Source organism: Ranitomeya imitator, chromosome 5 (assembly GCF_032444005.1).
Source record: "Ranitomeya imitator isolate aRanImi1 chromosome 5, aRanImi1.pri, whole genome shotgun sequence".
Classification (NCBI taxonomy): domain Eukaryota; kingdom Metazoa; phylum Chordata; class Amphibia; order Anura; family Dendrobatidae; genus Ranitomeya; species Ranitomeya imitator.
In genome coordinates, this window is record NC_091286.1 from 42,968,110 (window position 1) to 42,994,593 (window position 26,484).

At 46.2% G+C, this 26,484-nt stretch overlaps 1 protein-coding gene across 1 annotated transcript in view; it reads left to right on the forward strand.

The window, feature by feature from the left end:
- PLEKHH2 (pleckstrin homology, MyTH4 and FERM domain containing H2) overlaps positions 1 to 26,484 on the forward strand; it is a 222,179-nt gene that overhangs the window by 176,455 nt on the left and 19,240 nt on the right. The window contains exons 20-25 of the mRNA XM_069768602.1: positions 11,829 to 12,008; positions 14,958 to 15,055; positions 17,090 to 17,267; positions 18,327 to 18,482; positions 23,351 to 23,448; positions 25,741 to 25,882. Coding sequence (XP_069624703.1) covers positions 11,829 to 12,008; positions 14,958 to 15,055; positions 17,090 to 17,267; positions 18,327 to 18,482; positions 23,351 to 23,448; positions 25,741 to 25,882 — 852 coding nt within the window. The remainder of the gene's footprint in view (positions 1 to 11,828; positions 12,009 to 14,957; positions 15,056 to 17,089; positions 17,268 to 18,326; positions 18,483 to 23,350; positions 23,449 to 25,740; positions 25,883 to 26,484) is intronic.

A 26,484-nucleotide genomic window follows, 5' to 3' on the forward strand; every position in this document is an offset into this window, starting at 1 on the left:
AGCTCGGATGTCCTCCGAGTAATTGTAAGTACTCGGAGATTTAGTTTTCATCGCCGCAGCTGAATCATTTACAGCTGTTAGCCAGCAAAGTACATGTGGGGGTTGCCTGGTTGCTAGGGAATCCCCACATGTAATCAAGCTGGCTAAGTGATGTAAATTCATTCAGCGGCGATGAAAACAAAATCTCCGAGCACTAAAAAATACTCGGAGGACACCCGAACATGCTCGGGAAATCTCGAGTAATGAGTATACTCGCTCATCACAGTCTCCTTAACCCCCAAATTCCATCATGTGCGGCCCCACTCCCTCTTCATCATGTGCAGTCTCCTTTAACCCTCAAATTCCATCATATACAGCCCCACTCCCCCTTCATCATGTGCAGTCTCCTTTAACCCTCAAATTCCATCTTGTGTGGCCCCAATCCCCTCATCATGTGCAGTCTCCTTAACCCCCAAATTCCATCATGTGCGGCCCCACTCCCCCTTCATCATGTGCAGCCTCCTTTAACCCCCAAATTTCATCATATACAGCCCCACTCCCCTTCATCATGTGCAGCCTCCTTAACCCCCAAATTCCATCATGTACGGCCCCACTTCCCTTCATCATGTGCAGCCTCCTTTAACCCCCCAAATTTCATCATGTGCAGCCTCCTTTAACTCACCAAGTTCCATCATTTGTGGCCTCCTTTAACCCCCCAAATTCCATCATGTGCAGCCTCCTTTAACCCCCAAATTCCATCATGTGTGGCCCCACTCCCATTCATCTTGTGCAGCCTCCTTTAACCCCCCAAATTTCATCATGTGCAGCCTCCTTTAACCCCCAAATTTCAACATGTGCAGCCTCCTTTAACCCCCCGAAATTACACCATGTGCACCCTCCTTTAACCCCCAAATTCCATAATGTGCAGCCTCCTTTAACCCCCTAAATTCCATCATGTGCAGCCTCCTTTAACCCCCAAATTCCATGATGTGTGGTCCTCCTTTCATCCCTCCCCCTTCTTCATTTGCAGTTACCCACCATTTAATTCATTTTATGAAAAAAAAAGAAGTTTTTTTATACTTACATCACCACTCGCTCCCCCGCAGCGCCTCTCTGCTTCTAGCGTCCTGGTCGAGACTTGTTGGCGCGTGCGCGATGACATCATCGTGCACACCTGACACCTAACCCAGAAGCATAGAGAGATCATGGAGAGAGCGGGAGCTATGCAGCCATCAAGGTGACAGCCGCGCACAGCTCGCGGCGTGGACGTGTGCGCCGACTGTGACTGCTGCCGGCCACGTCACAGTGCAGCGCACATGGCCGCGCACAATTTGTTATGCGGCTGTACAGCCACCACCAGGCGGCCGGCTCTGAGCAGCTGCTGGGGGAGCATCTTTGCCACCCGGCCCAGCCCGCCCCTGACCGTGAGGGTTTTTGTGGTTTCCATGATGAGAAACAGGCAGATTCTAGAGAAGTTCCTTAGGTGTAAAAGGCAAGAGCGGGCAAGAGATTGTATATAGGAGGTGAAGGAAAGATTGGTGTCAAACATAACACCCAGACAGCGCACCTGCTGCTTAGGCGTTATTATGGTGCCTCCCACGGAGAGGGAGATGTCCGGTTTAGGGAGGATAGTAGACGGCGGGAGCAGAATAAGTTCAGTTTTGGAAAGGTTGAGTTTCAGCTAGAGAGCGGACATGATGTTGGAGACTGCGGACAGTCACTGGTGTCCTGTAGTACAGATGGGGTAAGGTCAGGGGATAATGTGTATAGTTGTGTATCATCAGCATAAGGATGGTACTGAAAGCCAAATCAGCTGATGGTCTGTCCAATTGGGACCGTGTAGTGAGAGAAGAGAAGGGAGCCAAGGACTGAACCCTAAGGGACACCAACAGTGAGAGGAAGAGGAGATGAAGAGGAGCCAGCGAAAAATACAGTGAGGGAGCAGTCACAAAGATAGGAAGAGAATGCCTATTGAGTGGAGCATAGAGAGTCGGAGATGGTGGTCAAATGTGTCGAACGCTGCAGAGAGGTTGAGAAGAATGAACAGAGAGTGGTCATTGTTACGTTTTGCTGTCAGAAAGTCGTTTGTGCTGAATGGAGGGGTGGAAGCCAGACTGTGATGGATCTAGGAGAGAGTGAGTGGAAAGGTAAAGCGTAAGTTGGAAGTAGACCAGGCACTCCAAGAGTTTAGAGATGAAGGGGAGGTTGGAGACTGTTTGGTAGTTATTGGTGCAGGATGGGTCGAGAGAGGTTTTTTGTTAAATAATGGAGTAATGATAGAGTGTTTGAAGGAGGAGGGGAAAATACCAGAAGGGAGGGAGATTTTGAAGATTGTAGTTATGTGAGTAGTGACAACTGGAGAGAGAGACTGGAGGAGATGTGAGGGAATGAGGTCGGTAGTGCATGTAGTAGGATGAGAAGAAGAGAGGAGCCTGGAGACTTCTTCTGTGATGGGATCAAATATGGAGAGAGCCAGGGGAAATGCAGGGGAGAATGGGAGTCACAGCACTTGGTAGCTGGTAGCTGATTTCCTGACGAATATTCTCTATTTTCCCTATAAAGTGGGAGGCCAGGTCATCAGCGCAAATGTCTGTGATAAGAGCCTGTATTTTTGGACTGAGGAGGGACTGAAAGATGTCAAAAAGTTGTTTTGGGGTGTTAGATAGTGAGGAAATCAGGGTAGTGAAGTAGATCTGTTTGGCAAGGTGAAAGGCAGAGTTATAGGTCCTTAGCATAAATTTGTAGTGGAAGAAAGTCTTCTGGTGTGTGAGTTTTCCTCCATAAGTGTTCAGCACTCCTAGAGCATCGCTGGAGTAATCGAGTTTGCAATGTGAGCCAGGGCTGTTTTACTCTGTGTTTGGTGGTTCTGAGGGTGAGGGGAGCTACTTGGTCCAGGGTGCTTCTAAGTGTCATTGTAGTGGTGCACAGCCAGATCAGGACAGGAAAAAGAGGAGATAGGGGATAGTGATGAGTGTTGGGAGTCTGTAAGTGAATGAGGGTTAATGGCTTGTAGATTTCTGAATGTGTGGTAGGTAGGAGAGTGCTGGGGTGGGCGAGGATTTGTAAGCGTGAAGGAGAGGATATTGTGGTCAGAGAGGGGAAGAGGTGAGTTATCTAGGTAGGAGATTGAAAAGAGTCAGACAAAGACCAGATCAAGGGTTTTACCATCTTTGCGTGTTTCTGAGGTTGAGAGCTGTGAAAGCTAGAGAGAAGTGGTTAGAGATAGAAGCTGGGATGCAGATGGAGAAGTGGGACTGTTTATGGGGGTGTTGAAGTCTCCCAGGATAAGGGTTGGTAATTGTGAGGACATGAAGTGTGGCAGCCAGGGAGAGAAATGGTCATTAAAGTGGGTGGGTGAGCCTGGGGGCCGGTATATGACCGCTACTCTGAGGGAGAGGGGATGGAAGAGCCTGATGGTGTGGACCTCAAAAGAAGGGAATGAGAGTGATGGAACTGGGGAGATGAAATGGAAAGTGCATTGTGGGGACAGGAATATGCCGACTCCACCACCAGGTCTGTTTGTGGGTCTCGGAGAATGGGAGAAATGTATGCCACCATGGGAAATGGAAGCAGGGGAGACAGTGTCAGGATCCTGAATCCAGGTTTCAGTGAGGGCCAACAGATTAAGACAGTTGTTTATAAAGTAGTTGTGCAGGCAAGGAACTTATTGCATACAGACTGTGGATTCCAGACAATCAAAAGAGGGAGATGAAGGAGTACAGCTAATGTTAATAATGTTAGAGAGGTTTCTATGTGAGGAGGGGGAGGGGTTGAGGTTGGCGGAGGGTGGACCAGGGTTCGCAGAGATATCCCCTGAAATAAGTAGCAGTAGAAAGAGAAAGAGCTAGTAGTCCTTAGAATTGTGGCATGTTTTTTTGTGCAATGTCTTTGGGCAAGACGGCCTGAGATTTTTCAGGAAGTTCAGGAGTGCATGGAAGCTGTACATGGGAGAGGGAAGTAGAGAGGGGCTGATGTGTATGAGGGGTTATGGAGAAGGGATGGCAAGGGCACACAAGGAGATAGAAGTAAAGCACATGGGTGGCTAAAAGGGAATGCAAAGTGTTGGCTACCTGTCTCCTGCCCTGACTAACTGCCATTGAATTAGCTGCTACTTCTAGATACTTATCTACAGGGATACTTTGCTGAAGGTAACGCGTGCATGCACCCCACACGTGTGTACCCCTTAGGATGCTACTAAATTTATAGGGCTGAATAGAGGGTCAGGTGAGAGGGATTGTGGGAGCTGGTTTGAGATACATTAGCAGCTGGTCAACACACCAGGAGGTGGATAGATGATCAAAGACACTAGGACTAGCTCCATCTATATGCTATAACACCTTTCACCAGATAACATCTACAATGACCCTGTCATGGATATACAGCAGTGAGTATTGAATGCAATGCAACAGATGAATTGTAGCAAAGATTCAGCAGGCAGTATTATATACCATTAAAAATTGTTGCAGGGTGACAAGGCAGTAGATGACAGACAGCAAGCAGTGTTATAGCTGTGTGAAGAGAGGAGATGGATGTTAATTCCCTGCCATTGAATTAACTCCTACTTCTAGATACTTAGTACCATTAGTACCATAGCACTGAGATCAGTGACTGGCTAGATCACATAGTGCTCCATACAATATAATAGGCCCCAAATAGTACTCCATACAGTATAAAGGGCCGCACATTGTGCTCGATACAGTATAATAGGCCCCAAATAGTAATTCATCCAGTACAACAGCCCCACATAGTGCTCAGTACAGTATACAGGACCACACATAGTGCTCCATACAGTATAATAGCCCCAGATAGTGCTCCATACATATAAAGGGCCGCACAATTGTGCTCCATACAGTATAATAGGCCCCACATAGTAATTCATCCAGTACAACAGCCCCACATAGTGCTCAGTACAGTATACAGGACCACACATAGTGCTCCATACAGTATAATAGGCCTCATACAGTTCTCCATACAGTATAAGGGGCCCACATAGTGATCCATACTGCATAATAGGCCCCACATAGTGCTCCATACAGTATAAAGGCCTCCACATAGTGCTCCATGCAATATTAGGGCCCCACATAGTGCTCCATACAGTATAAGGGGCCCACATAATGCTCCATACAGTGTAATGCTCAGTACCATAGCACTGAGATCAGTGACTGGCTGAGCGCTCAGCACCACGCGACTTTGTCTTGCCATTCCATAGCACTGCTCAGGAGCCTATATTCAAGCAGCAATCCATGTCTGATAAAGGCCCATGTCAAAGGGACGAAACGTCACTGTAAAATGTCGCAATAAAATATTTGCTACTCATTCGGGAGTGCCGAGTATCTCGCTATGTTTTTATAAATATTTTTTACTTAAGGTAAATATGGTAATTTTAAAAAAAAAAAATATCGTCCTGTTATTTTTGGACAGTTTCCGAAATGTTTTGGTTAATATTTCACACTGGATCGCTCCATCCAGGCCTTCACTTTAGGCGTGGGACTTGCGGGTAACATGAGAGCAGCAGACACTTATGTCATCGTCTCTACACACCTACAGTGGAATATGCTGCAAAGCAAACACAGAAATATCCAGCTGCAACAAATCAGCCGCATATGTGAAGGAACAAGTCCTATATACGATGCGAAGGAGAACTCAGCATGCTGGGAGGTCAAGGCAGAGATCGGGATAAGAAATTCTATAATCTGTGCCTGGCGGAGACTGACACACGGGCGGGATAAGGGGATTCACTTCTCATTGACCCCCAGTGTTTGGAATCCGGATAATGAGCAGGGTACACTCCACACCCCTCTTTAATATCTGAAAATTATGACTTTTAAGACTTCCAGGATTATTTATTAGGACAGGAACATGATCTACTCCTCTGACCTTGGCAAACTTTTATAATACATTATCTTATTTCTGTAGGGAATTTAAAAAAAAAATAAAACTCATTGCAATTAAAATGAAATGAAGTCATATTAGACGTATTACAATCTCCTGCTGACTGTTGTGACATTATGATTTTTTACTTTCTAAAGGACCAGTCATAAATATCTTTTATATCTATTTATTATTTTTTTTTACCTGGTGTAAATGCCGCAGTTCCCCTGAATCCGGCGTCATTTTTCTTTTGTTCCTGCATCTCTCCATTCCTGAGATATGGCCTTCTCTTTCCTGTATAAAAATCCAGTTTATTGACAAGTGGGCGTGGACCCAAACTCTTTTCTGTGGGTGTTTTCTTGAAAACCACACCCCCTTTTCTAATAAGACTAGATTTACTTATGGAAAAGAGGAGGCCATATCTATGGAATGGAGAGGTGCAGGAATAAAAGAAAAACAAAGCCAGATTTAGCAAAACAGTGGCATTTACATCAGATAAAAAAAAATGTATATTTATGGCAAGTGACAGGTCATCTTAAGTAATGGCTCATGTGACTACTGCTCTATAGCTTACTAATAGGCAGGTAATTGCTACCTACCTGCATGTTGTGCCCGGCCTCAATCTCTGCAGGCAAAGAGTGGTCACTGGCCGCTCCTGCTGGTGATTCAGCTGTTTCTGCTGATGTCACTTTGAAAGAACAGTGGCTTATTTTTCACTCTGTTCTGTGGACAGGACGTGACTGCTGACATTATACTGATTGACAGCCAGCTCTCTGCTGCCTATCTGCGGGGAGCCAGCTGTCAATCGGCATGATGTCGCAGTTATGACCCACTAACATAGCAGCCTGGAAGAAGAAAACCTGCTCTGTTGACATGGTGCAGCTGAATCACCAGCAGGAGCGGCAGTTTCCTCTGTTAGCAACTACAGGTGCTTCTCACAAAATTAGAATATCATCAAAAAGTTAATTTATTTCAGTTCTTCAATACTAAAAGTGAATCTCATATATTATATAGAGTCACCACAACCAGAGTGATTTATTTCAAGTGTTTATTTGTGTTAATGTTGATGATTATTATATGAAGTTTGCAGCCTGCTCCAAGTTTAAGATTTTTCTCTTGTGGGAGTGTCCCTCTCTGTAATGCAGGCTGGATGTGAGGTCTGAGTGTATCCACGGTAATGAGATTTTCAGCTTTTAATATTTCATCACAGCTTCTATCCTTCAATTTCCTCTTCATGTGCTTTTCTCCTTTTCAGGCAACTGTTTTCTTTGCCCTCTTTGAGACATTTCCCCCTGTTCATGCTGCGAAGATCTGTGTATAACCTTCTCCATTAGCTGCTGCTGTCTCTAACATCGCGGCAAGAGTGGGCAGAGCCCTCAAGAAGCTCTGACGGATTTGTAACATTTTTTCAAAGTGTTGATGGTCTTGCAGACACTTTGCAGCAGCCAATGTTAGAACATTTTCAATCAAAACTATTTACAAAGTTGCTTACCTTTAGCATTTAATAAGCAAATGAACAATAAACAAATGGGGAGAAGATGCACGTAACCCCCGGACAACCCTTTTATATAAAGTATGCAGCAAGCTTGTGTGCTCCTTCTAGTGGTGGCTGCAGAATGTTATTGTTTTACTGTCAATTTATGGACAGAATTTAGATTAAAAAAATAAATAAATACATCTCTGACCTCTATTAAGATACATTATTCACAGACTTTTGGACTTGGTAAAAACGGAAGAAAAAAAAGATGATAAAATATCCTGAGTAGTAGTAAAAATACAAAACTTTATTCAAAAGATCAGATAAAAGGAAGCCCCGTGGCGAAGGCTCGACAGAAACGCGCGTCGGGGTGGATGTATGTCCAGCCAGGAGTTTCACAGCTTTCCTGACCGGTATGACTTGAGTTAATCATATATCTATATATCCTATTTAGAAATATACACTGGTACTTATTATTATACTTTGATTATGTAATATATACCATACAGGCCATATGGGATTGTGCATTTATCTGTTGCAGTGTTCACAGCTGGATACAATTCGTTTTTTCCGCTATCACCTGAGTTTGGCATATGCCCATTGTTTGCATGTGTGAATTCATTATTTCCTTCCTTTATCTGATCTTTTGAATAAAGTTTTGTATTTTAATACTCCGGATATTTGATTGTCTTTATTTCTTTTGTTTTTGCCATGTCTTTTTGACAATTTGTCCGGATATTACTAATGAATTTGGTCCCATATTGTGCATGTTATTTTTTAGCATTTTTGCTATTACGCTTTATCTTACAGACATGCAATATTTTCCCATGAGATATTTATGGTAGACTTTTGGACCTGTGCAGATAAAAAAAAAAAAAATAGTGTCCAAAGATAGAAATTCACTGGGAGACAGGAGACATCGCTGCAACATAGAGAATAAAACTCCTACTGGACACTAGATTGTAATCCCTACGTTCCATTAGATCACAAGGGATGTCGACATTATTCCTCCCATTAAACTAAACCTCCCAAGATATGAAGCCTTGGGCTATACACAGAAAATACTGAGAAATTGTTTTTTTTTGGAGGGGATCCTCTTCAAAATGCTTAAAAAAGTCGTAGGAAAATCCTTCGTATTCATTTCCATAAGAAATTAACTTTGCTGTGTGAGTAGTTTTATAAGGTTTTTCTTTTATTTCGAAAGAAGTTTTGAAAAATGCCCGGTGGAAAAAAAAAAAAAAGATGGATCTCACTCCTTTGAATTGTATCCTGCAGGTATCTTCTTCAAACTCAGCACTGTCCGGTCAAAAGGCTGCACAAAAAAAAAGGTTCAGAATAAAAACTTTCCCAAACCTCATCCAAATAATTTTCAGGAATATAACTCCTTTAAACCCCCCCCTGAAAAATGATAAGTTCTTGAAGCATCATCCACTTAAAATGCTCATCGGATTTGTCCACATCAAAAACCTCACGTCAAAGATAGCCTTTCTGGCAGTACATTATGTTCTCCTGAGTCCTGACCACAAGGCAAAGTCTGCTCAATATTTCGCATTGGTGTTTTTAAGTTCAAACCAGTAGAAGTGCACATCTTTTCATTATACTTTTTGTTTCACTCCTGTTTTTGCTTATAACTACTGATAGAAAACTCATTTAGTGACTAAATGATAAACTTATGTAGTTTTAAATTGCAATTTGTAGACATAGCCACAAGAGGGAGGTAGAGTCATTCATATGATTTTATATACAACTAGAAAGTCTACAGCAAAAGTTCATCATAAAAGTAGCAGGCCAACCTTGATATATATTAAAAAATGTCTACAATTGAGGTCGTTTTTCATTATCGTAAAATAAAATGATGAACTTTTTCAGAGGGAGACATCTTAAAGGGGTGGTCCCACAATAGTGCTCCATACAGTATAATTGGCTCCACATAGTGCTCCATACAGTTTAATGGCCTCCCTTTGTGCTCCATACAGTATACTTGGCTCCACATAGTGCTCTATACAGTATAATTGGCCCTATCTAGTGCTCCATACCATTTAATGGCCTCACTTTGTGCTCCATACAGTATAATTGGTTCCACATAGTGCTCCATACAGTATGATTGGCCCCACATATTGCTCTATACAGTTTAAAGGCCTCACTTTGTGCTCCATACAGTATAATGGACCCACATAATGTTCCATACATTATAATTGGCCCCACATATTGCTCCATACAGTATAATGGCCTCACATAGTGCTCTATACAGTTTAATGGACCCACATAATGTTCCATACAGTATAATTGGCCCCACATATTGCTCCATACAGTATAATGTGCTCCACATATTGCTCTATACACATTTTGATGGACCCACATAGTGCTCCATACAGTATAATGGACCCACATATTGCTCTATACAGTTTAATGGACCCACATAGTGCTCCATACAGTATAATGGACCCACATATTGCTCCATACAGTATAATGAGCCCCATATAATGCTCCATACAGTATAAAGGGCCCCACATAGTGCTCCATACAGTACAATGTGCTCCACATAGTGCTCCATACAGTATAATGTTCTCCACATAGTGCTCCATACAGTATGATTGGCCCCACATATTGCTCTATACAGTTTAAAGGCCTCACTTTGTGCTCTATACAGTTTAATGGACCCACATAATGTTCCATACAGTATAATTGGCCCCACATATTGCTCCATACAGTATAATGTGCTCCACATAGTGCTCTATACAGTTTAATGGACCCACATAATGTTCCATACAGTATAATTGGCCCCACATATTGCTCCATACAGTATAATGTGCTCCACATATTGCTCTATACAGTTTAATGGACCCACATAGTGCTCCATACAGTATAATGGACCCACATATTGCTCTATACAGTTTAATGGACCCACATAGTGCTCTATACAGTATAATGGACCCACATATTGCTCCATACAGTATAATGAGCCCCATATAATGCTCCACACAGTATAAAGGGCCCCACATAGTGCTCCATACAGTACAATGTGCTCCACATAGTGCTCCATACAGTATAATGTGCTCCACATAGTGCTCCATACAGTATAAAAGGCCCCACACAGTCTTCCATATGGTATAATGACCTCACATAATAATCCACACAGTATAATGAGCCTCACACAGTTCTCCATTCAGTATAATGGCCCCATGAAGTGCTTCATACAATATTAGGGCCCTACATAGTGCTCCATATAGAATAATAGGCATTACATAAAAAAGTAATACTCACCTCTGCCCGTTCCCCCACTGCTCCAGTCTGTACATGGTTTCATAAGATCCTCTATCAGTACAGCAGGCGCATTGAAATGACGTTATCACGCCCACTGCGCTGAGACGTCAGACACAGAGGGGGAATGACTGGAGATGGGGCATCAGCTGATGCTCCCTCCTCCATCATTGCTTTCAACTATATCTGCATCAAGGTTGTCAATATAGTGAAAACTGCGATGCCGGGTAAAAATGCGATGCCTGGTGGGCCAAATATACTCGGGCGACCCGCCGATCATTGTGGACCAAATATACCCACCCTGCGAGCCATATTTAGCCCGCGGGATATATTTTGACATATGTGCCCTAGGACATTTGTTATAAGATGGTATATATTATTCCTTTTAGAATGGTATATGTTAAGATTAGTCTACAGTATATCATGCTTTATTTATATGGTATATGTTCAGTGCAATTTTAAGAGTAACCGCAGTTTTCTTTTTCTTTTTATTTAATAAATAAATAGTACATGTGAAAATAAGAAACTTTGTAATATATCTTATCAGAGAAATCTGTTTCATTCTCACCCTGGATTGATCTTTCACTGACAATTCATTGGTAAAATCAGTGATTGGTACATTCAGTGAGGGCAGATTTTCCCATTACTTAGATAGAAAATTACAGTTGGTGGCTTTAAAATTCTATGGAAATGGGAAGGAGGAGGAAGAGGAAGAAGCTAGAGACAGACATTTTCAGTTACAGTTCTCCATAGAACTTTCTGAGCACCAACTGTCATCTCCTATCTCAGTAATGGGAACGTCTGTATTCACTGAAGACACATTTTACCTGCCAATTGAGAATTTTGAAAATGAAGGACCAGTCCAGGAGGAAAAAGAAGCAGATTTCCCTGATAAGATATATCACAAAATGTCTTATTTTATTTTACAATTGCTCATGTTGCCTTTCTACCCAGCTAATTCTTCTCTTTTCCATGAGGTCTATGACATCATATGATTAAAAACTAACTAGCTGAATCTTTCTATGCTCTATGTAACAGGTGGTCAATTTTCCCTGTATGAGTCATGAGTCAATGCAAAAGTCCTTGGCCGGGGGGGGGGGGGGGGGGGGGTGCAAAAGTCCCTGGCGGGGGGGGGGTTGGAGGAGGGAACTGCTGGTTCAGGAGTTGAAGAGGGGAATGATAAATGCAGGGACAATCTATCTATCGTAACATGCTGACCTTTCATTTTCAATATCTCCAGACTTGCCAGCTCTTCATCAATGCTGCTGTTGATTCACCTGCCATTGACTATCATGTCTCCCTGGCTCAAAGTGCCCTGCAGGTCTGTCTAACCCACCCTGAGCTTCAGAATGAGATCTACTGCCAGCTCATTAAACAGACGAGACACAGGCAGCCACAGAACCAGCCCAGCCCCATCCAGGTAAGCCACATGGAAATAAGCATCTAAAATCATTTTGAGACCCTGATTCCAGCTAGGTGTCACTTACTGGGCTGCTTGCTGTAGTTTTGTTAAAACCAGTTTTATTAGCAAGATATTATTGCTAGAGGACTAGTTGTCTCGTGCCATGTAGTTGTCCTTATTCATGAGCTCTTTATTACCCCACCCCCACCACTGATTGGCAGTTTTATGCCTATGCACAGTGTACACAGAAAGCTGCCAATCAGTGGTGTAGGCGGGGTTATACAGAGCTCAGCATTTAGAGAACTGCTAGATGGGCAGCAGAGAAAACAATGATTTTAACAAAACTGCAGTAATAGACACATCGTTGGTTTCAGGGTCTCTACCTCTAAATTGTGCTGCTCTCAGATTAGGTGGCAAAACCTTTTTCCTGTTAGAATCAGGGTGTGTGCCACTATGGTGAGTCGCCCGCCTGGGCAGTGGGGTACTCGGCATAGGGTCCAGTCGCTCTTAAAGGGAATGTCACGGTGGCTGCGACCCGGTCCGTGGCCCTGGGTGCCCAATTAAAGGGGAACGGTCTTTTAAGGGGAATTGTAAATAAAGTCTATTGTTCGTGATGCCAACTGTGGTTCTCGGTCAGTAGGGACCGACGCCACTTAAAGGGGTCTTCTGGGGTGATGGTATGGCGGCTGGATGGTGATGCCTCCCACAGGTGAAGCGGGGTCCCAGGACTCCCAATGTGTGTGGCAAGGATGTTGTATGCCAACAAATAAGTGGAGGACACAAATTGTAAAGTCTTTACTAGGGTTGAGCGACCTTTACTTTTATAGGGTCGGGTTTCACGAAACCCGACTTTTTCAAAAGTCGGGTCGAGTGAAATCGGCCGATCCTATAAAAAAGTCGGGGTCGGGGTCGGCCGAAACTCGAAACCCAATGCAGTGCATTGGGTTTCCAATGGTTCCCAGGGTCTGAAGGAGAGGAAACTCTCCTTCAGGCCCTGCGATCCATATTTAAGTGTAAAATAAAGAATAAAAGTAAAAAATATCGCTATACTTACCCTCTGACGCGCCCTGGTACTAACCGGGAACCTTCCTTCCTTCGAATCAGCGCTTTCAGGAACTTGCGGTGACGTCGCGGTGACGTCGCGGCTTGTGATTGGTCGCGCGACCGCCCATGTGACCGCCGCGCGACCAATCAGAAGCCGTGACGTCACCGCGACGTCACCGAAGGTCCTGGAAGCGCTGATTCTTAGGAAGGAAGGCTGCCGGAAAGAAGCAGGGCACGTCCGAGGGTGAGTATATTCCTATTAGGTATATACTCACCCTCGGACGCGCCCTGCTTCTTTCCGGCAGCCTTCCTTCCTAAGAATCAGCGCTTCCAGGTCCTTCGATGACGTCGCGGTGACGTCACGGCTTCTGATTGGTCGCGCGGCGGTCACATGGGCGGTCGCGCGACCAATCACAAGCCGCGACGTCACCGCGACGTCACCGCAAGTTCCTGAAAGCGCTGATTCGAAGGAAGGAAGGTTCCCGGTTAGTACCAGGGCGCGTCAGAGGGTAAGTATAGCGATATTTTTTATTTTTATTCTTTATTTTACACTTAAATCTGAATTCCGATACCAATTCCCGATATCTTAAACATATCGGGAATCGGTATCGGAATTCCGATTCCAGATTCAGAAGATCGCCAACTTCATGGCCGACCCCACACAGGGGTCGGGTCGGGTTTCATGAAACCCGACTTTGCCAAAAGTCGGCGACTTCTGAAAGTGGCCGACCCGTTTCGCTCAACCCTAGTCTTTACCTGGTTTTCTGGTGGTGGTAGTCCACAGTCCAGGGTACCAGGCACAGGTGGTGATGTGGTTCGGCTGGCTTGGAGGCAAAGGTGACCCCTCTCACAGGTGAGGTCCGTAAGCCTTTCCTACTTGCGCTAAGATGGCGAGGCCCCTGCTGCTTGTAGCTTACTGGCAAGGTATCCTCTCTCTCCTGTCCTGGAACAGCTGCCTGTATGGTAGGCAGTTTGAGCCTTTTTATAGGGTCTCTACCATGACCCGGGCTCTTAGAGTACTGCTGTACCTCAGGCTTGGTGTGGGCAGTTAACATGTAGTTTAGTGCCCGCCGCTTCAGCTATGTGTCTTAGAGTCCCACTAAAGCCTTGGGCTCCCGGTGCTCGGTTTCTGCGCTTCGGCTCTGAGGGTGCCCGCTCACAGTTCCCCTCTTAGTCCTTGTTCCACTCCTGTGCTCCTTTCCTCAATGTTCCACTGCATACAACTACCCTTCAGGTTTTCCTCCTTCCCAGGAGCTGCAGCTCAGTCCTGGCTGCATGGCTCCGCTGTCTGCCTACCAGACTTCCTTCTGTCTCAGTCTCTCTCTGACTGCTCTCCTTGGTCTCCCTGGACCAACTAACTAACTCCTCCTCCAGACCAGGATACTTAAAGCTGGGGAAGCTCCCCTGAATCTGGGTCCTGAGCTCCCCCTCCTGGCCTGGATTCAGAATGTGTTAGATGTGTGTGCTTATCTGGTAAAGAGAATCCTCTTTGCCTCCACGCATGACATCGCCCTCCCTGAAAGGAAGGTAACATCACTGTAACAACTGGTTACCTGGGGTGTTACAATGTCACCTGGCTGTATTCTGCCCTAAGTGCTGTCAGAAACTGGTGATCTGTATACAATTGTGATCATTTACATGATCTAATATGAGCTTGCACATATTAGATCATATTCATCTTCCAATTTCCTCCATGCATTGATGATCCAACTTCCAATTTCCTCCATGCATGATCTAAGTGTAGCAAGGGGAGATAACCACCATCATCTCTTCTCTTAATGACCGACTTAAAAAAAAAGAAAGAAAAATTTTGGGCGGTATTAAATCTATTCATATCCTAAGAATACTCAATTTGTCCTTCTGAAGCTGTTTGATTAATGGATTGATGACACATGAATGATAGACCTGTATGTGTTTTCACAGGGCTGGCAGCTCCTGGCATTGTGCGTCGGCCTCTTCCTTCCTCAGCATCCATACATCTGGCTCTTAAAACTTTTCCTGAAGAAGAACGCCGACATCAGGTAATCCATAGATGTCCACTACCCTGGGGAGCCGTGGTTCCTGAGCTGGTGTCCTGTAGACTCTGAACGGAGAGAGGCAGGCCCTTTTTATATCCCACAGCTCTCATTCAGGGCATTCTCCCACAGGATTGAGGGAAGGTAATCCCTCATTGTTCGATTAGCCTGCATGTTTGTCCTCCAAGTTGTGCAAACTAGTACACCGCAGGGGGCTGATGCTATACGTAATCAGCAGGCATTCCACAAATTAACATACAACAAGGGTCAACGGAGGGTCTCACATGAAGCAATGGCTCATGTCCCCTGATTTACTGAATAAAGGAACAGTACGTCTGGCATTATTAGGAGTAATTTCCCCCCACACCCGTAGTCAGATTGACGCTGTGTGTCACAATATCCATCAACTTTCATGATAAAACACATATAGTCGTGTGGTTGACTACTTCATTCTACATAGTAAAATATAGTTAAAAAAAAAGATATGCTGAAGTACACCAGCCTAATGGAGATCAAAAAGGCAATCTGGAAACGTCTGACATATTTGGAGCTTTCTTCACAAAAGTAGGGCTCAAACGGGAAGTGAATACTTTAGAATTGACCCCATTGCCCCACAGAAAAATGATTAAGTGGGTCATCCTACTAATGCAAGCCACAAGTCTTGGTACTAAGAGCAGACAAAACCCAAGAGAAAAACAAAATGAGCATATGTCCTATAGTAAGTAAATTAATAAATAAATAGTACTCGAACATGTAAATAACATAGGGAACTTGGTTAACACTATTTTGATCAAAAAGTGTAAAAGCCATTCCATCGAGACAAGGTATACCCAATTGGGATGGTCCTATCTCTAGTATTAAAATCTCACCTTTGGTCAGCCGACATCAATATGAATATGGGCAGAGCAGGACAGGGTCCCAACTGTCCAGCCACCTGTCCCGGCTGCCCAGCCACCTGTCCCGGCTGTCTATCCACCTGTCCCGGCTGCCCAGCCACCTGTCCCGGCTGTCTATCCACCTGTCCCGGCTGTCCAGCCACCCTCCCGGCAGTCCAGCCACCTGTTCCGACGGTCCAGCCACCTGTCCCGACAGTCCGGTCACCTGTCCCGACTGTCCACCCACCTGTTCCAACGGTCCAGCCACCTGTCCCGGCTTCCCAGCCACCTGTCCCAGCTGTCTATTCACCTGTCCTGGCAGTCCAGCCACCTGTTCGACGGTCCAGCCACCTGTCCCGACTGTCCACCCACCTGTCCCGACTGTCCACCCACCTGTTCCAACGGTCCAGCCACTTGTCCCTACTGTCTATCCACCTGTCCCGGCTGTCCAGCCACCTGTCCCGACTGTCCAGCCACCTGTCCCAACTGTTTACCCACCTGTTCCAATGGTACAGCCACCTGTCCCTACTGTCTATCCACCTTCCCGGGCTCTCCAGCCACCTGTTCCGGCGGTCCAGCCACCTGTCCATGGGAAGCTGTATACTGTAGATGAAATGCCTAGCTTGCTTGTTTTTTTTCTTGAGCCTTGTCTGTGAAATGACCACAATGTGAACGTGCTCTTACACATTGCAAGTATACCAACTTATACTCCTATATTATTTATTGTAGCTTGCATTAATAAAGAATTTATTATAATTGTTTCTGGAGATCCCTTTGTATAGCATGTTCCTTTCTTCTTTTTGCACGTATTGTCTTTTACATGCTATAGGTTATCCCGAATCTATTTTCAGTGGTGCCCTTTGTTTCTTTTTTCATCATATATTTGGTCATGTGCTGACTAAAAGTGTACAAATAGCTCAATGCAAGTGAATTGAACAAGGTAGAGCACGTCTAGTCTGAATGTGGTCGGAACTACGCAAATTGCCTACTTACGGTCACGTCTTGGCGCCATAACCAGAGAAGTCGAAAGTCTGCAGTCACATAGAGTGACACATAGAGAGCGTGGACAATCCCTTTAAATCGACCGGGTCCAGAGAAGTAATTCCAGTCCTGATTTTGTTATGTTTTAATGTTTTAACACTATCTCTCTTTGCTCCCGTCACAGAACTGAGGCTGGAAAATACGCTATTTATTGCCAACGCTGTGTCGAAAGAACCCAACAAAATGGGGATCGTGAGGCTAAACCTTCCCGCATGGAAATTCTCTCAATTCTCTTACGGAACCCGTATCATCACTCCTTGCCCTTCAGCATACCCATGCACTTCATGAACGGCACATATCAGGTAATGTCGCCCTATAACTATGTGCATGGGTCCAGAGCGAAAATGGAAAGCACTCCCATCTGTGTGTCATCTGAGTGCTGTCCGTTTTCTAATGTTTAATGGGTGGGAAAAGCTTGAAATTTGTACTCTTTTTGCATATAGGAAAAAAAGAATGTCACAACGATGATAAGAATAAAAAATGTAGACACACGGATCAAAAATTGATGAAAATTTGATCCAGCATAAGTGAAAATGAGGCCTGAGACATTTATTAAAACTACGTATTTAATTGGGCTGGTTTATCATAGATGAGCTCCAAAGTGGTGGTCCCCTGGCTTTGTTTTTTTGGAGGGGAGAATTACTCCCTTAATTCACCAGATTGCTCAGTTTCCTTACAATGCAGGGAAACTCCATTCACCGCCCTCACAAATTTTCTACAGGGAAACTCTCTCTTCATCACGATCAATTCACACCCTCATGACCAAGTCTGACACTTCGAGTCCTATGACTATAGCCCCAGCAGCATCACCATGTCGCCGCCGATTTTCCCAAGCACTATGTCAACTATCTAATAGGTGACCACTTATGCTGAAGATTGGGGAGAAGAGCATCCTTTAGATTGGCAAAGGACTTAACTTTATAAGAGCCAATTTAGCTGATGACAATAGTTGTCCCAGATGCTTCCGGTCAGTGAGGACCCTCATACACAGTAGATAAGTGGCAGCCGAACAATGGTGCAACCAGTCGTTCAACCGACTGCCATCTCACCCGATTCCCCCATACACCGGAACACTAGCGCTTCTGCGCTCTCTGTCAGACAACACGTGTCGGGAGAAAGTCAGGGGGGTCTCTTATACTCATTAGACTGTCGGCTGAGCCCGACAACGTCGCTGGGCTTGGCCTACATTAGTCTAATATTTATGAAACCTAAGAAACTAAAAGTTGGAGTTTTCTGGAGCACAAACTTACATTTTAGACCATGCAACTTAGTGAGGTTTTACGTTTATTTGTAGGTAAATTTATTGATACGAATTTTCCTTATGGTTAAACGTTCACATAAAGCCCCCTTATTCATTATAGGTGGTGGGATTTGATGCATCCACAACCGTAGAAGAATTTCTCTGCACACTTAACCAAGACATCGGTATGAGGAACCCGGCACAGTCTGGATTTGCTTTATTTACGGATGATCCATCAGGAAAGGACCTCGAGCATTGTCTTCAGGGAAACATTAAGGTGCGGTAGGAAACATCACAAGAAATAAAACCTTCTCTACTAAAGAAACATTGATTTACCATGACTTGAGTAGAACTCAGCTGCAATACCAGGGACACTGGCTACAAAGAGCTGGGCCTGGTGAATGGGACGTGGCACTACCTGCAGCTCTGTGGACCCTACAATCAGTCGGACCTCCATCGATATCTTATATGTGGGATCGTGGTTTACCAAGTAATCTTAATGGGTCTTGTATATTACTATACATAGAGCACAATAGTGGTTTTCTATTCCAATTTTCAAAAAGTCCCTTTTCATATGTTATAGAGCATAATAATTAAACAAGTACCCGCTTTATCAGCTGTACCCTTGTGCCACGTCAATCAGGGCATCTATCCGTGTCATTATGAATATTCAGTTATTACAACTGATGCTCCTTTTGATCCAAAGTGACCAGCTATTGCTCTTTTATTATCAGAGCTCCCCTGAGTATTCCATTTTGGGTTTTTTGCTTTTTATAATCCGCCTTACCGATCCGGAGATTTGAGCCATTTTATTTATTTCTTATTTTTATGGTCTTTAACAGGGTGCTCATAGGATAATAATGCAGAGCAGCCCAAAGGCACGCCCTAGAGGATCCTGTGAGCAACACCCTTTTGGTAAAGACCATGAAAATTGGCAATAAATATAAAGTCTTATATTTCTGGAACTGTATGGCGCATTTAAAAAAAAAACACAACAAAAAATGGAATACTCAAGGGAGCAGTGGGAGTAAAATGAGAGCAAAAACTGTCCACTTTTTAAAGGAGTTTTCTATCACTTTGATATTGATGAATCAGCTGGCAATTTGTAAACTGTGTTTAGATTGGAACACCATCACTCCATCACACTGTTAGTGGCTGATGGTGGGTGTACTGGCCGGGCTTACTTTGGAGGGGTGTGACTAGGTGTCTTCTGGGTTCTTCACTAGAGCCTCTGGTGGTAAGGATAGGCTGGGCAGGCAGTAGACACCAGGTACCACTCCACGGCAATCCCCAGGACTGCTTCAGCTGACTGGAGGGTCAAAGGTGTGGATACGACATACAGGAGGGCGAGTCGGAGGCGTAGTCATACAGTCCGTGGTCGGGGCAGGCAGTACAGGATGAGTAAACGTAGCCGAGGTCAGGAGTGCAGGGGTCAGACAGGACAGGTATATGAGCCTGGTCAATAACAAGAAAAACAAAATACATGCACAAACTAATAGGACACTAGCTCACGGACTGACTAGGAACCAACTTTCAGGCAAGGAGTGGTGGGAGGAGCTGCCTAATAAAGAGCTTGCTGGCTGGGGAATCTAATCTTTGCAGGACACAGCAGGGTTAAATTCCTGCAAAGACCAGCTACGCCCCCCTAAAGCCACATAGAAAGCACATTCAGATGCAGCAGTGCTGAGGAGTGCTGCAAGAAGCAAAACTCAGCAAGACGGCCTGACATGAGTCAAAGCAGTGCGGTAACCACGGTGAGTATAGCGATGCTGAGGAGGCATGCGAGTTACTGCCATGAAACCGGCTGCTGCAAACTAGCAAGTATTTGAAATCCCCCTTTAAAAAGTAATATCCTAGAGAACTTCTGCAGGCATAGTAGTTCCTGCAATGTAGTGCAGAGTTTACTAAACCCATTGTATACTCAGAGGTTTCCACCAGTGGCAGACCACTTTAGGACCTGTTGATCCAAATATTGATCAATATCAGAACCATCCAAATAAATCCAATTATGTATCAATATCAGAACCATCTCCGTTAATGTAGCAGAAATAGCGTGTAATGTTACATTTTACAAGAAAGTTCATTACTAGCAGCATTAATCAGATACAGTTATGTGGTTCCATTAAAGACAACCTGCTTAGTAATGCACCCACAGGGGCGTAAGATCCTCACCCTGGGCCAGGGGCATAAGATGCTCACCCTGGGCCAGGGTCGTAAGATGCTCACCCTGGGATAGGGGCGTAAGATGCTGACCCTGGGCCAGGGGCGTAAGATGCTGACCCTGGGCCAGGTGCGTAAGATGCTCACCCCAGGCCAGGGGAGTAAGATCCTCATCCTGGGCCAGGGGCATAAGATGCTCACCCTGGGCCAGGGTCGTAAGATGCTCACCCTGGGATAGGGGCGTAAGATGCTGACCCTGGGCCAGGGGCGTAAGATGCTGACCCTGGGCCAGGTGCGTAAGATGCTCACCCCAGGCCAGGGGAGTAAGATGCTCATCCTGGGCCAGGGGCATAAGATGCTCACCCTGGGACAGGGGCGTAAGATGCTGACCCTGGGCCAGGGGCGTAAGATGCTCACCCTGGGACATGGGCGTAAGATGCTTACCCTGGGACAGGGGCGTAAGATGCTGACCCTGGGCCAGGGGCGTAAGATGCTGACCCTGGGCCAGGTGCGTAAGATGCTCACCCCGGGCCAGGGGAGTAAGATGCTCACCCTGGGACAGGGCCGTAAGATGCTGACCCTGGGCAAGGGGCGTAAGATGCTCACCCCGGGCCAGGGGCGTAAGGTGCTCACCCTGGGACAGGGGCGTAAGATGCTCACCCTGGGACAGGGGCGTAAGATGCTCACCCTGGGACAGGGGCGTAAGATGCTCACTCTGGGACAGGGGCGTAAGATGCTGACCCTGGGCCAGGGGAGTAAGATGCTCACCCTGGGACAGGGGCGTAAGATGCTCACCCTGGGCCAGGGGCATAAGATGCTCACCCTGGGCCAGGGGCGTAAGATGCTCACCCTGGGCCAGGGGTGTAAGATGCTCACCCTGAGCCAGGGGCGTAAGATGCTCACCCTGGGCCAGGGGCGTAAGATGCTCACCCTGGGCCAGGGGCGTAAGACGCTGACCCTGGGCCAGGGGCGTAAGGTGCTCACCCTGGGCCAGGGGCGTAAGATGCTCACCCTGAGCCAGGGGCGTAAGATGCTGACCCTGGGCCAGGGGCGTAAGATGCTGACCCTGGGCCAGGTGCGTAAGATGCTCACCCCAGGCCAGGGGAGTAAGATGCTCATCCTGGGCCAGGGGCATAAGATGCTCACCCTGGGACAGGGGCGTAAGATGCTGACCCTGGGCCAGGGGCGTAAGATGCTCACCCTGGGACAGGGGCGTAAGATGCTTACCCTGGGACAGGGGCGTAAGATGCTGACCCTGGGCCAGGGGCGTAAGATGCTGACCCTGGGCCAGGTGCGTAAGATGCTCACCCCGGGCCAGGGGAGTAAGATGCTCACCCTGGGACAGGAGCGTAAGATGCTGACCCTGGGCAAGGGGCGTAAGATGCTCACCCCGGGCCAGGGGCGTAAGGTGCTCACCCTGGGACAGGGGCGTAAGATGCTCACCCTGGGACAGGGGCGTAAGATGCTCACCCTGGGACAGGGGCATAAGATGCTCACTCTGGGACAGGGGCGTAAGATGCTGACCCTGGGCCAGGGGAGTAAGATGCTCACCCTGGGACAGGGGCGTAAGATGCTCACCCTGGGCCAGGGGCATAAGATGCTCACCCTGGGCCAGGGGCGTAAGATGCTCACCCTGGGCCAGGGGTGTAAGATGCTCACCCTGAGCCAGGGGCGTAAGATGCTCACCCTGGGCCAGGGGCGTAAGATGCTCACCCTGGGCCAGGGGCGTAAGACGCTGACCCTGGGCCAGGGGCGTAAGGTGCTCACCCTGGGCCAGGGGCGTAAGATGCTCACCCTGAGCCAGGGGCGTAAGATGCTGACCCTGGGCCAGGGGCGTAAGATGCTGACCCCGGGCCAGGTGCGTAAGATGCTCACCCCAGGCCAGGGGAGTAAGATGCTCATCCTGGGCCAGGGGCATAAGATGCTCACCCTGGGACAGGGGCGTAAGATGCTGACCCTGGGCCAGGGGCGTAAGATGCTCACCCTGGGACAGGGGCGTAAGATGCTTACCCTGGGACAGGGGCGTAAGATGCTGACCCTGGGCCAGGGGCGTAAGATGCTGACCCTGGGCCAGGTGCGTAAGATGCTCACCCCGGGCCAGGGGAGTAAGATGCTCACCCTGGGACAGGAGCGTAAGATGCTGACCCTGGGCAAGGGGCGTAAGATGCTCACCCCGGGCCAGGGGCGTAAGGTGCTCACCCTGGGACAGGGGCGTAAGATGCTCACCCTGGGACAGGGGCGTAAGATGCTCACCCTGGGACAGGGGCATAAGATGCTCACTCTGGGACAGGGGCGTAAGATGCTGACCCTGGGCCAGGGGAGTAAGATGCTCACCCTGGGACAGGGGCGTAAGATGCTCACCCTGGGCCAGGGGCATAAGATGCTCACCCTGGGCCAGGGGCGTAAGATGCTCACCCTGGGCCAGGGGTGTAAGATGCTCACCCTGAGCCAGGGGCGTAAGATGCTCACCCTGGGCCAGGGGCGTAAGATGCTCACCCTGGGCCAGGGGCGTAAGACGCTGACCCTGGGCCAGGGGCGTAAGGTGCTCACCCTGGGCCAGGGGCGTAAGATGCTCACCCTGGGCCAGGGGCGTAAGATGCTCACCCTGGGCCAGGAGTGTAAGACGCTCACCCTGGGCCCCAATCCTGGTAGTAGGAATCACTGTCAAGTTAAATCTTTCTGCAGTAGTGCCCACTACAGTGGACGTGTGGTATTGCAGGTCAATCATTCATGAGAATGGTGATCCTTTTCATAGCAGGAGAGCGCAAATCTGCCAGAACAGGAGCCGCTCATACAGAAGGTGATCTTTATCACTTCCAGAAATCCTAATAATGAGTATGAACAGGATTTGTATGCATGAGAATATTGTAATCATGGAAGGGGCTATTATATTTACTTTGTAAAGTGTACATTCGGCAGAGAGCATTATTGGTGCTTATGATTACTATGTACGGCCCTTAGACTTCACTTTCTTGTCATTACCAGATCTGTGACATCATTTCTAAGTGGGAACAGGCATCCAAGGAGCAGCTGCCTGGGAAATGTGACGGAACCCGGACCGTACGGCTGACATATAAAAACAGGTGCTGGATATCATTCTTCTTTAATGGGGTTTTGGAACATTCATAATTATTATTGATTGCTTAAGTGCATGCATTTCATTCTAAAAAAAAATCATGTTTGCAACTGTATTTCCTTAAAAATGTTGCACCGTTTGATTTTTATAGTCCTTGCCTTGTACTATTGCTGGCTGCACAATTAAACCCTTCCCTGCCTTTGATGTGGAGCGCCCCCAGACACAGAGCCACGAGTTCTCGGTACCGGGCCTCTCTGGTTCGGTTCTGAGGCTGTCACGGTGGCTAGACCCGGTCCGCGACCCTGCTAAGGGGCGTCCAATAAAGGTGGTACAATCTGTCAGGGATTCGTGACACCACCTGTGGTGTTCGGTCAGGGTGACCGACGCTGCTTAGGGGTCCGCTGGGGTGATGGAATGGCAGCTAGATGGTATACCTTCCCACAGGTGAAGTATGTCCCCAGAGCTTACCAGTAAGGTGGATGGTGATGGTGTGAGGTGCAGTCAATAATGAGGACACAAGGTTGCAGTCTCTTTACCTCTTTACTGATGACTTCAGGATCCGCAATCCAGAGCAGGGCTATCTGAGACCGGGACCCTAGAGATGCCCCTCTCCCACTGTTGCCCCCTATGTCTTCGTAGGTGTTTAGGTGAGACAGCCAACCTATAATTAACTGTCCTGCGGAGTTTGAAGTAAGGCGTAGAGTCAGTTACTCCCTCGGTGTTCCGGCCACCGGCTACGCGCCTCAGTAGGATGTTGCCTCGGTCTCACGGCACGACTCCTACTGGCTCTCCTTTGTGCTTGATCTCGTTTCTCACTGTCTCACAATATCCTTCGCTTCGTGTCTCTTCCTTTGGATACCGCCGCGTGGTGTGCAGGCGCGGTTCCGTAACGTTCTATTCTGGTCGCTAGGTGCTTGCCAGGTTCCCACGCCTGACAGGGACCCCCCTTTGTCTTCTCCCTGCAACACCCCCTGCCACGGGATGCTGCCTGAATCCAACCCAGTCAGCTTCTGACTAACTTTCTATCCAACCCCTAGTTTTACCAGTGTGAGGAGTGGCCCAATAAATAAAGCCTTTTTCTCCCCCTAGTGGCCGAAATGTGAAGTGTAATGTGTGCTGGCGATACCTGGTCAGTAGAATTCCTTCAGTACCATCAGACGTACCATCACTCCCCTTAGTGGCAGAGTGTCATACTGCAACGACCAGATCTCTGGGGCGCTGCAGATGCGGGCTCCAGCGCTGAGCCTACATCTCGTTTTCAAAAATGTAAAAGAATAAAAAACACATAAGTTCAAATCGCCCCCTTTTGATCCATTGAAAATAAAACAATAGAAAAAAAACACATATTTGATATTCCTGCTTTCAGAAATGTCCGATCTATGAAAATGTAAAATAAATGAATACAATTGGTAAATGGCGTAACGAGAAAAAAATCGAAATGCCAGAATTGCGATGTTTTGGCTGCCGCAACACTGCGAAACAATGCAATAAGAGTCGATCAAAATATCACTGCTACCCCAAAATGGTATCAATAAAAACGACAGATCGAGCCGCAAAAAATAAGCTATCAACCAGCCCCAGATCCTGAAAAATGAAGACGCTAAGGGTCTCAGAAAATGGCGACATAAGCTAAATTTAGGATTTTATTCACCACTTAAATAAAAAAGGATCTATACATGTTTGGTTTCTGCGCACTCGTACTGACCTGGGGAATCATACTGCCAGGTCGGTTTTATCATTTAGTGAATGTAAAAACGTAAAATAAAAAATATTTAAAAAACAATTGTGGGATTACACTTTTTTTTTGCAGTTTCAATGTAGTTGTTTTTTTCCCCCCCATTTTCCAGTACCCTATATGGTAAAATCAATGGTGTCATTCAAAAATTAAAACTCGTCCTGCAAAAAAAAAAAAAAAAAAGCCCTCATACGGCTATATCGACGTAAAAAAATTAAAAAGAGTTATGGCTCTGGGAAGAAAGGGAACAAAAAACGGAAAGGGGAGGTATGGGTTAACGGAGAATCAGTCTGATAGGGGAGTTTGTAACACTTCTAGCTGTCTTTTCTGAGCTCTTCTCCGCTGATTTATGGCCGCAGACCACATCAAAGTTGATGGTGCAGGAAAACAAAGATCCTGGAAAAGCAAAACAATGAAAAATTTTTAAGAAAACCCAATTGCAAAAATTATTTTTAGCCCCAAATATATGTATTAAAGTAATAAATATGTTTAATATGTTCCATTATTTCTATATAATGAAGTTGGAAGTATAAGAAGTTGTAGCTTTCTTCTTCTTCATTACAGGCTGAGTTTCGCCGTGCAGGTGCGAGGGGAGACCGAGAGAGAGAAACTGCTGCTAATGTACCAGACGAATGATAAAATCGTTAATGGCATCTTTCCAGTAAATAAGGAGCTGGCTCTAGAGCTGGCGGCCCTGCTTGCCCAGGTAACCTCTGAGGAATCAACGACGTATACCTTTTAATGCAATTTCCAAAGCAATTACTTTTAATGAAGCAGTCCGCTAATGTGCGGTACACCGTTAACCACTAATTATACAATTTGACGTCCCGATGTAAAGATGGCTTCCCGAGGTGGATTAACCGTCCATCCATATCTTAGTCTTTTTTGCTTTTTTTTTTTTTTTTCCAGTCTATTGCAGGTGGATAACAGATGTAAAAAGGCAAGGTATTATTAGCGTATTGTTCTAATGGGTCTACGTGTGCGGTAATGTGCCTAATGTATGGAATAATGGCAGCAAAGTGACTTTAGAAGAAAGAGACTCAAACCAGTGTGGGTTCTTACATAAGCTACGGAAAGTGACTTTTTTTTTTTTTTGTCGGAGGATCTGCTATAAAGTAATGTTTTGCAGTAAGAAACTAAATAAATGAACGTACATCTCATAGGAAAGCACAAAATAATTACTTAATAGGGATTTAGATAACAGATTAGTTGAAAGATTCTCCGATTCACCATTATCTCTGCTTTTCCCTTATTAAAGGGGTTGTTCGAGGATAAGATATTGATGATCTATTCTTACGATAGCTCATC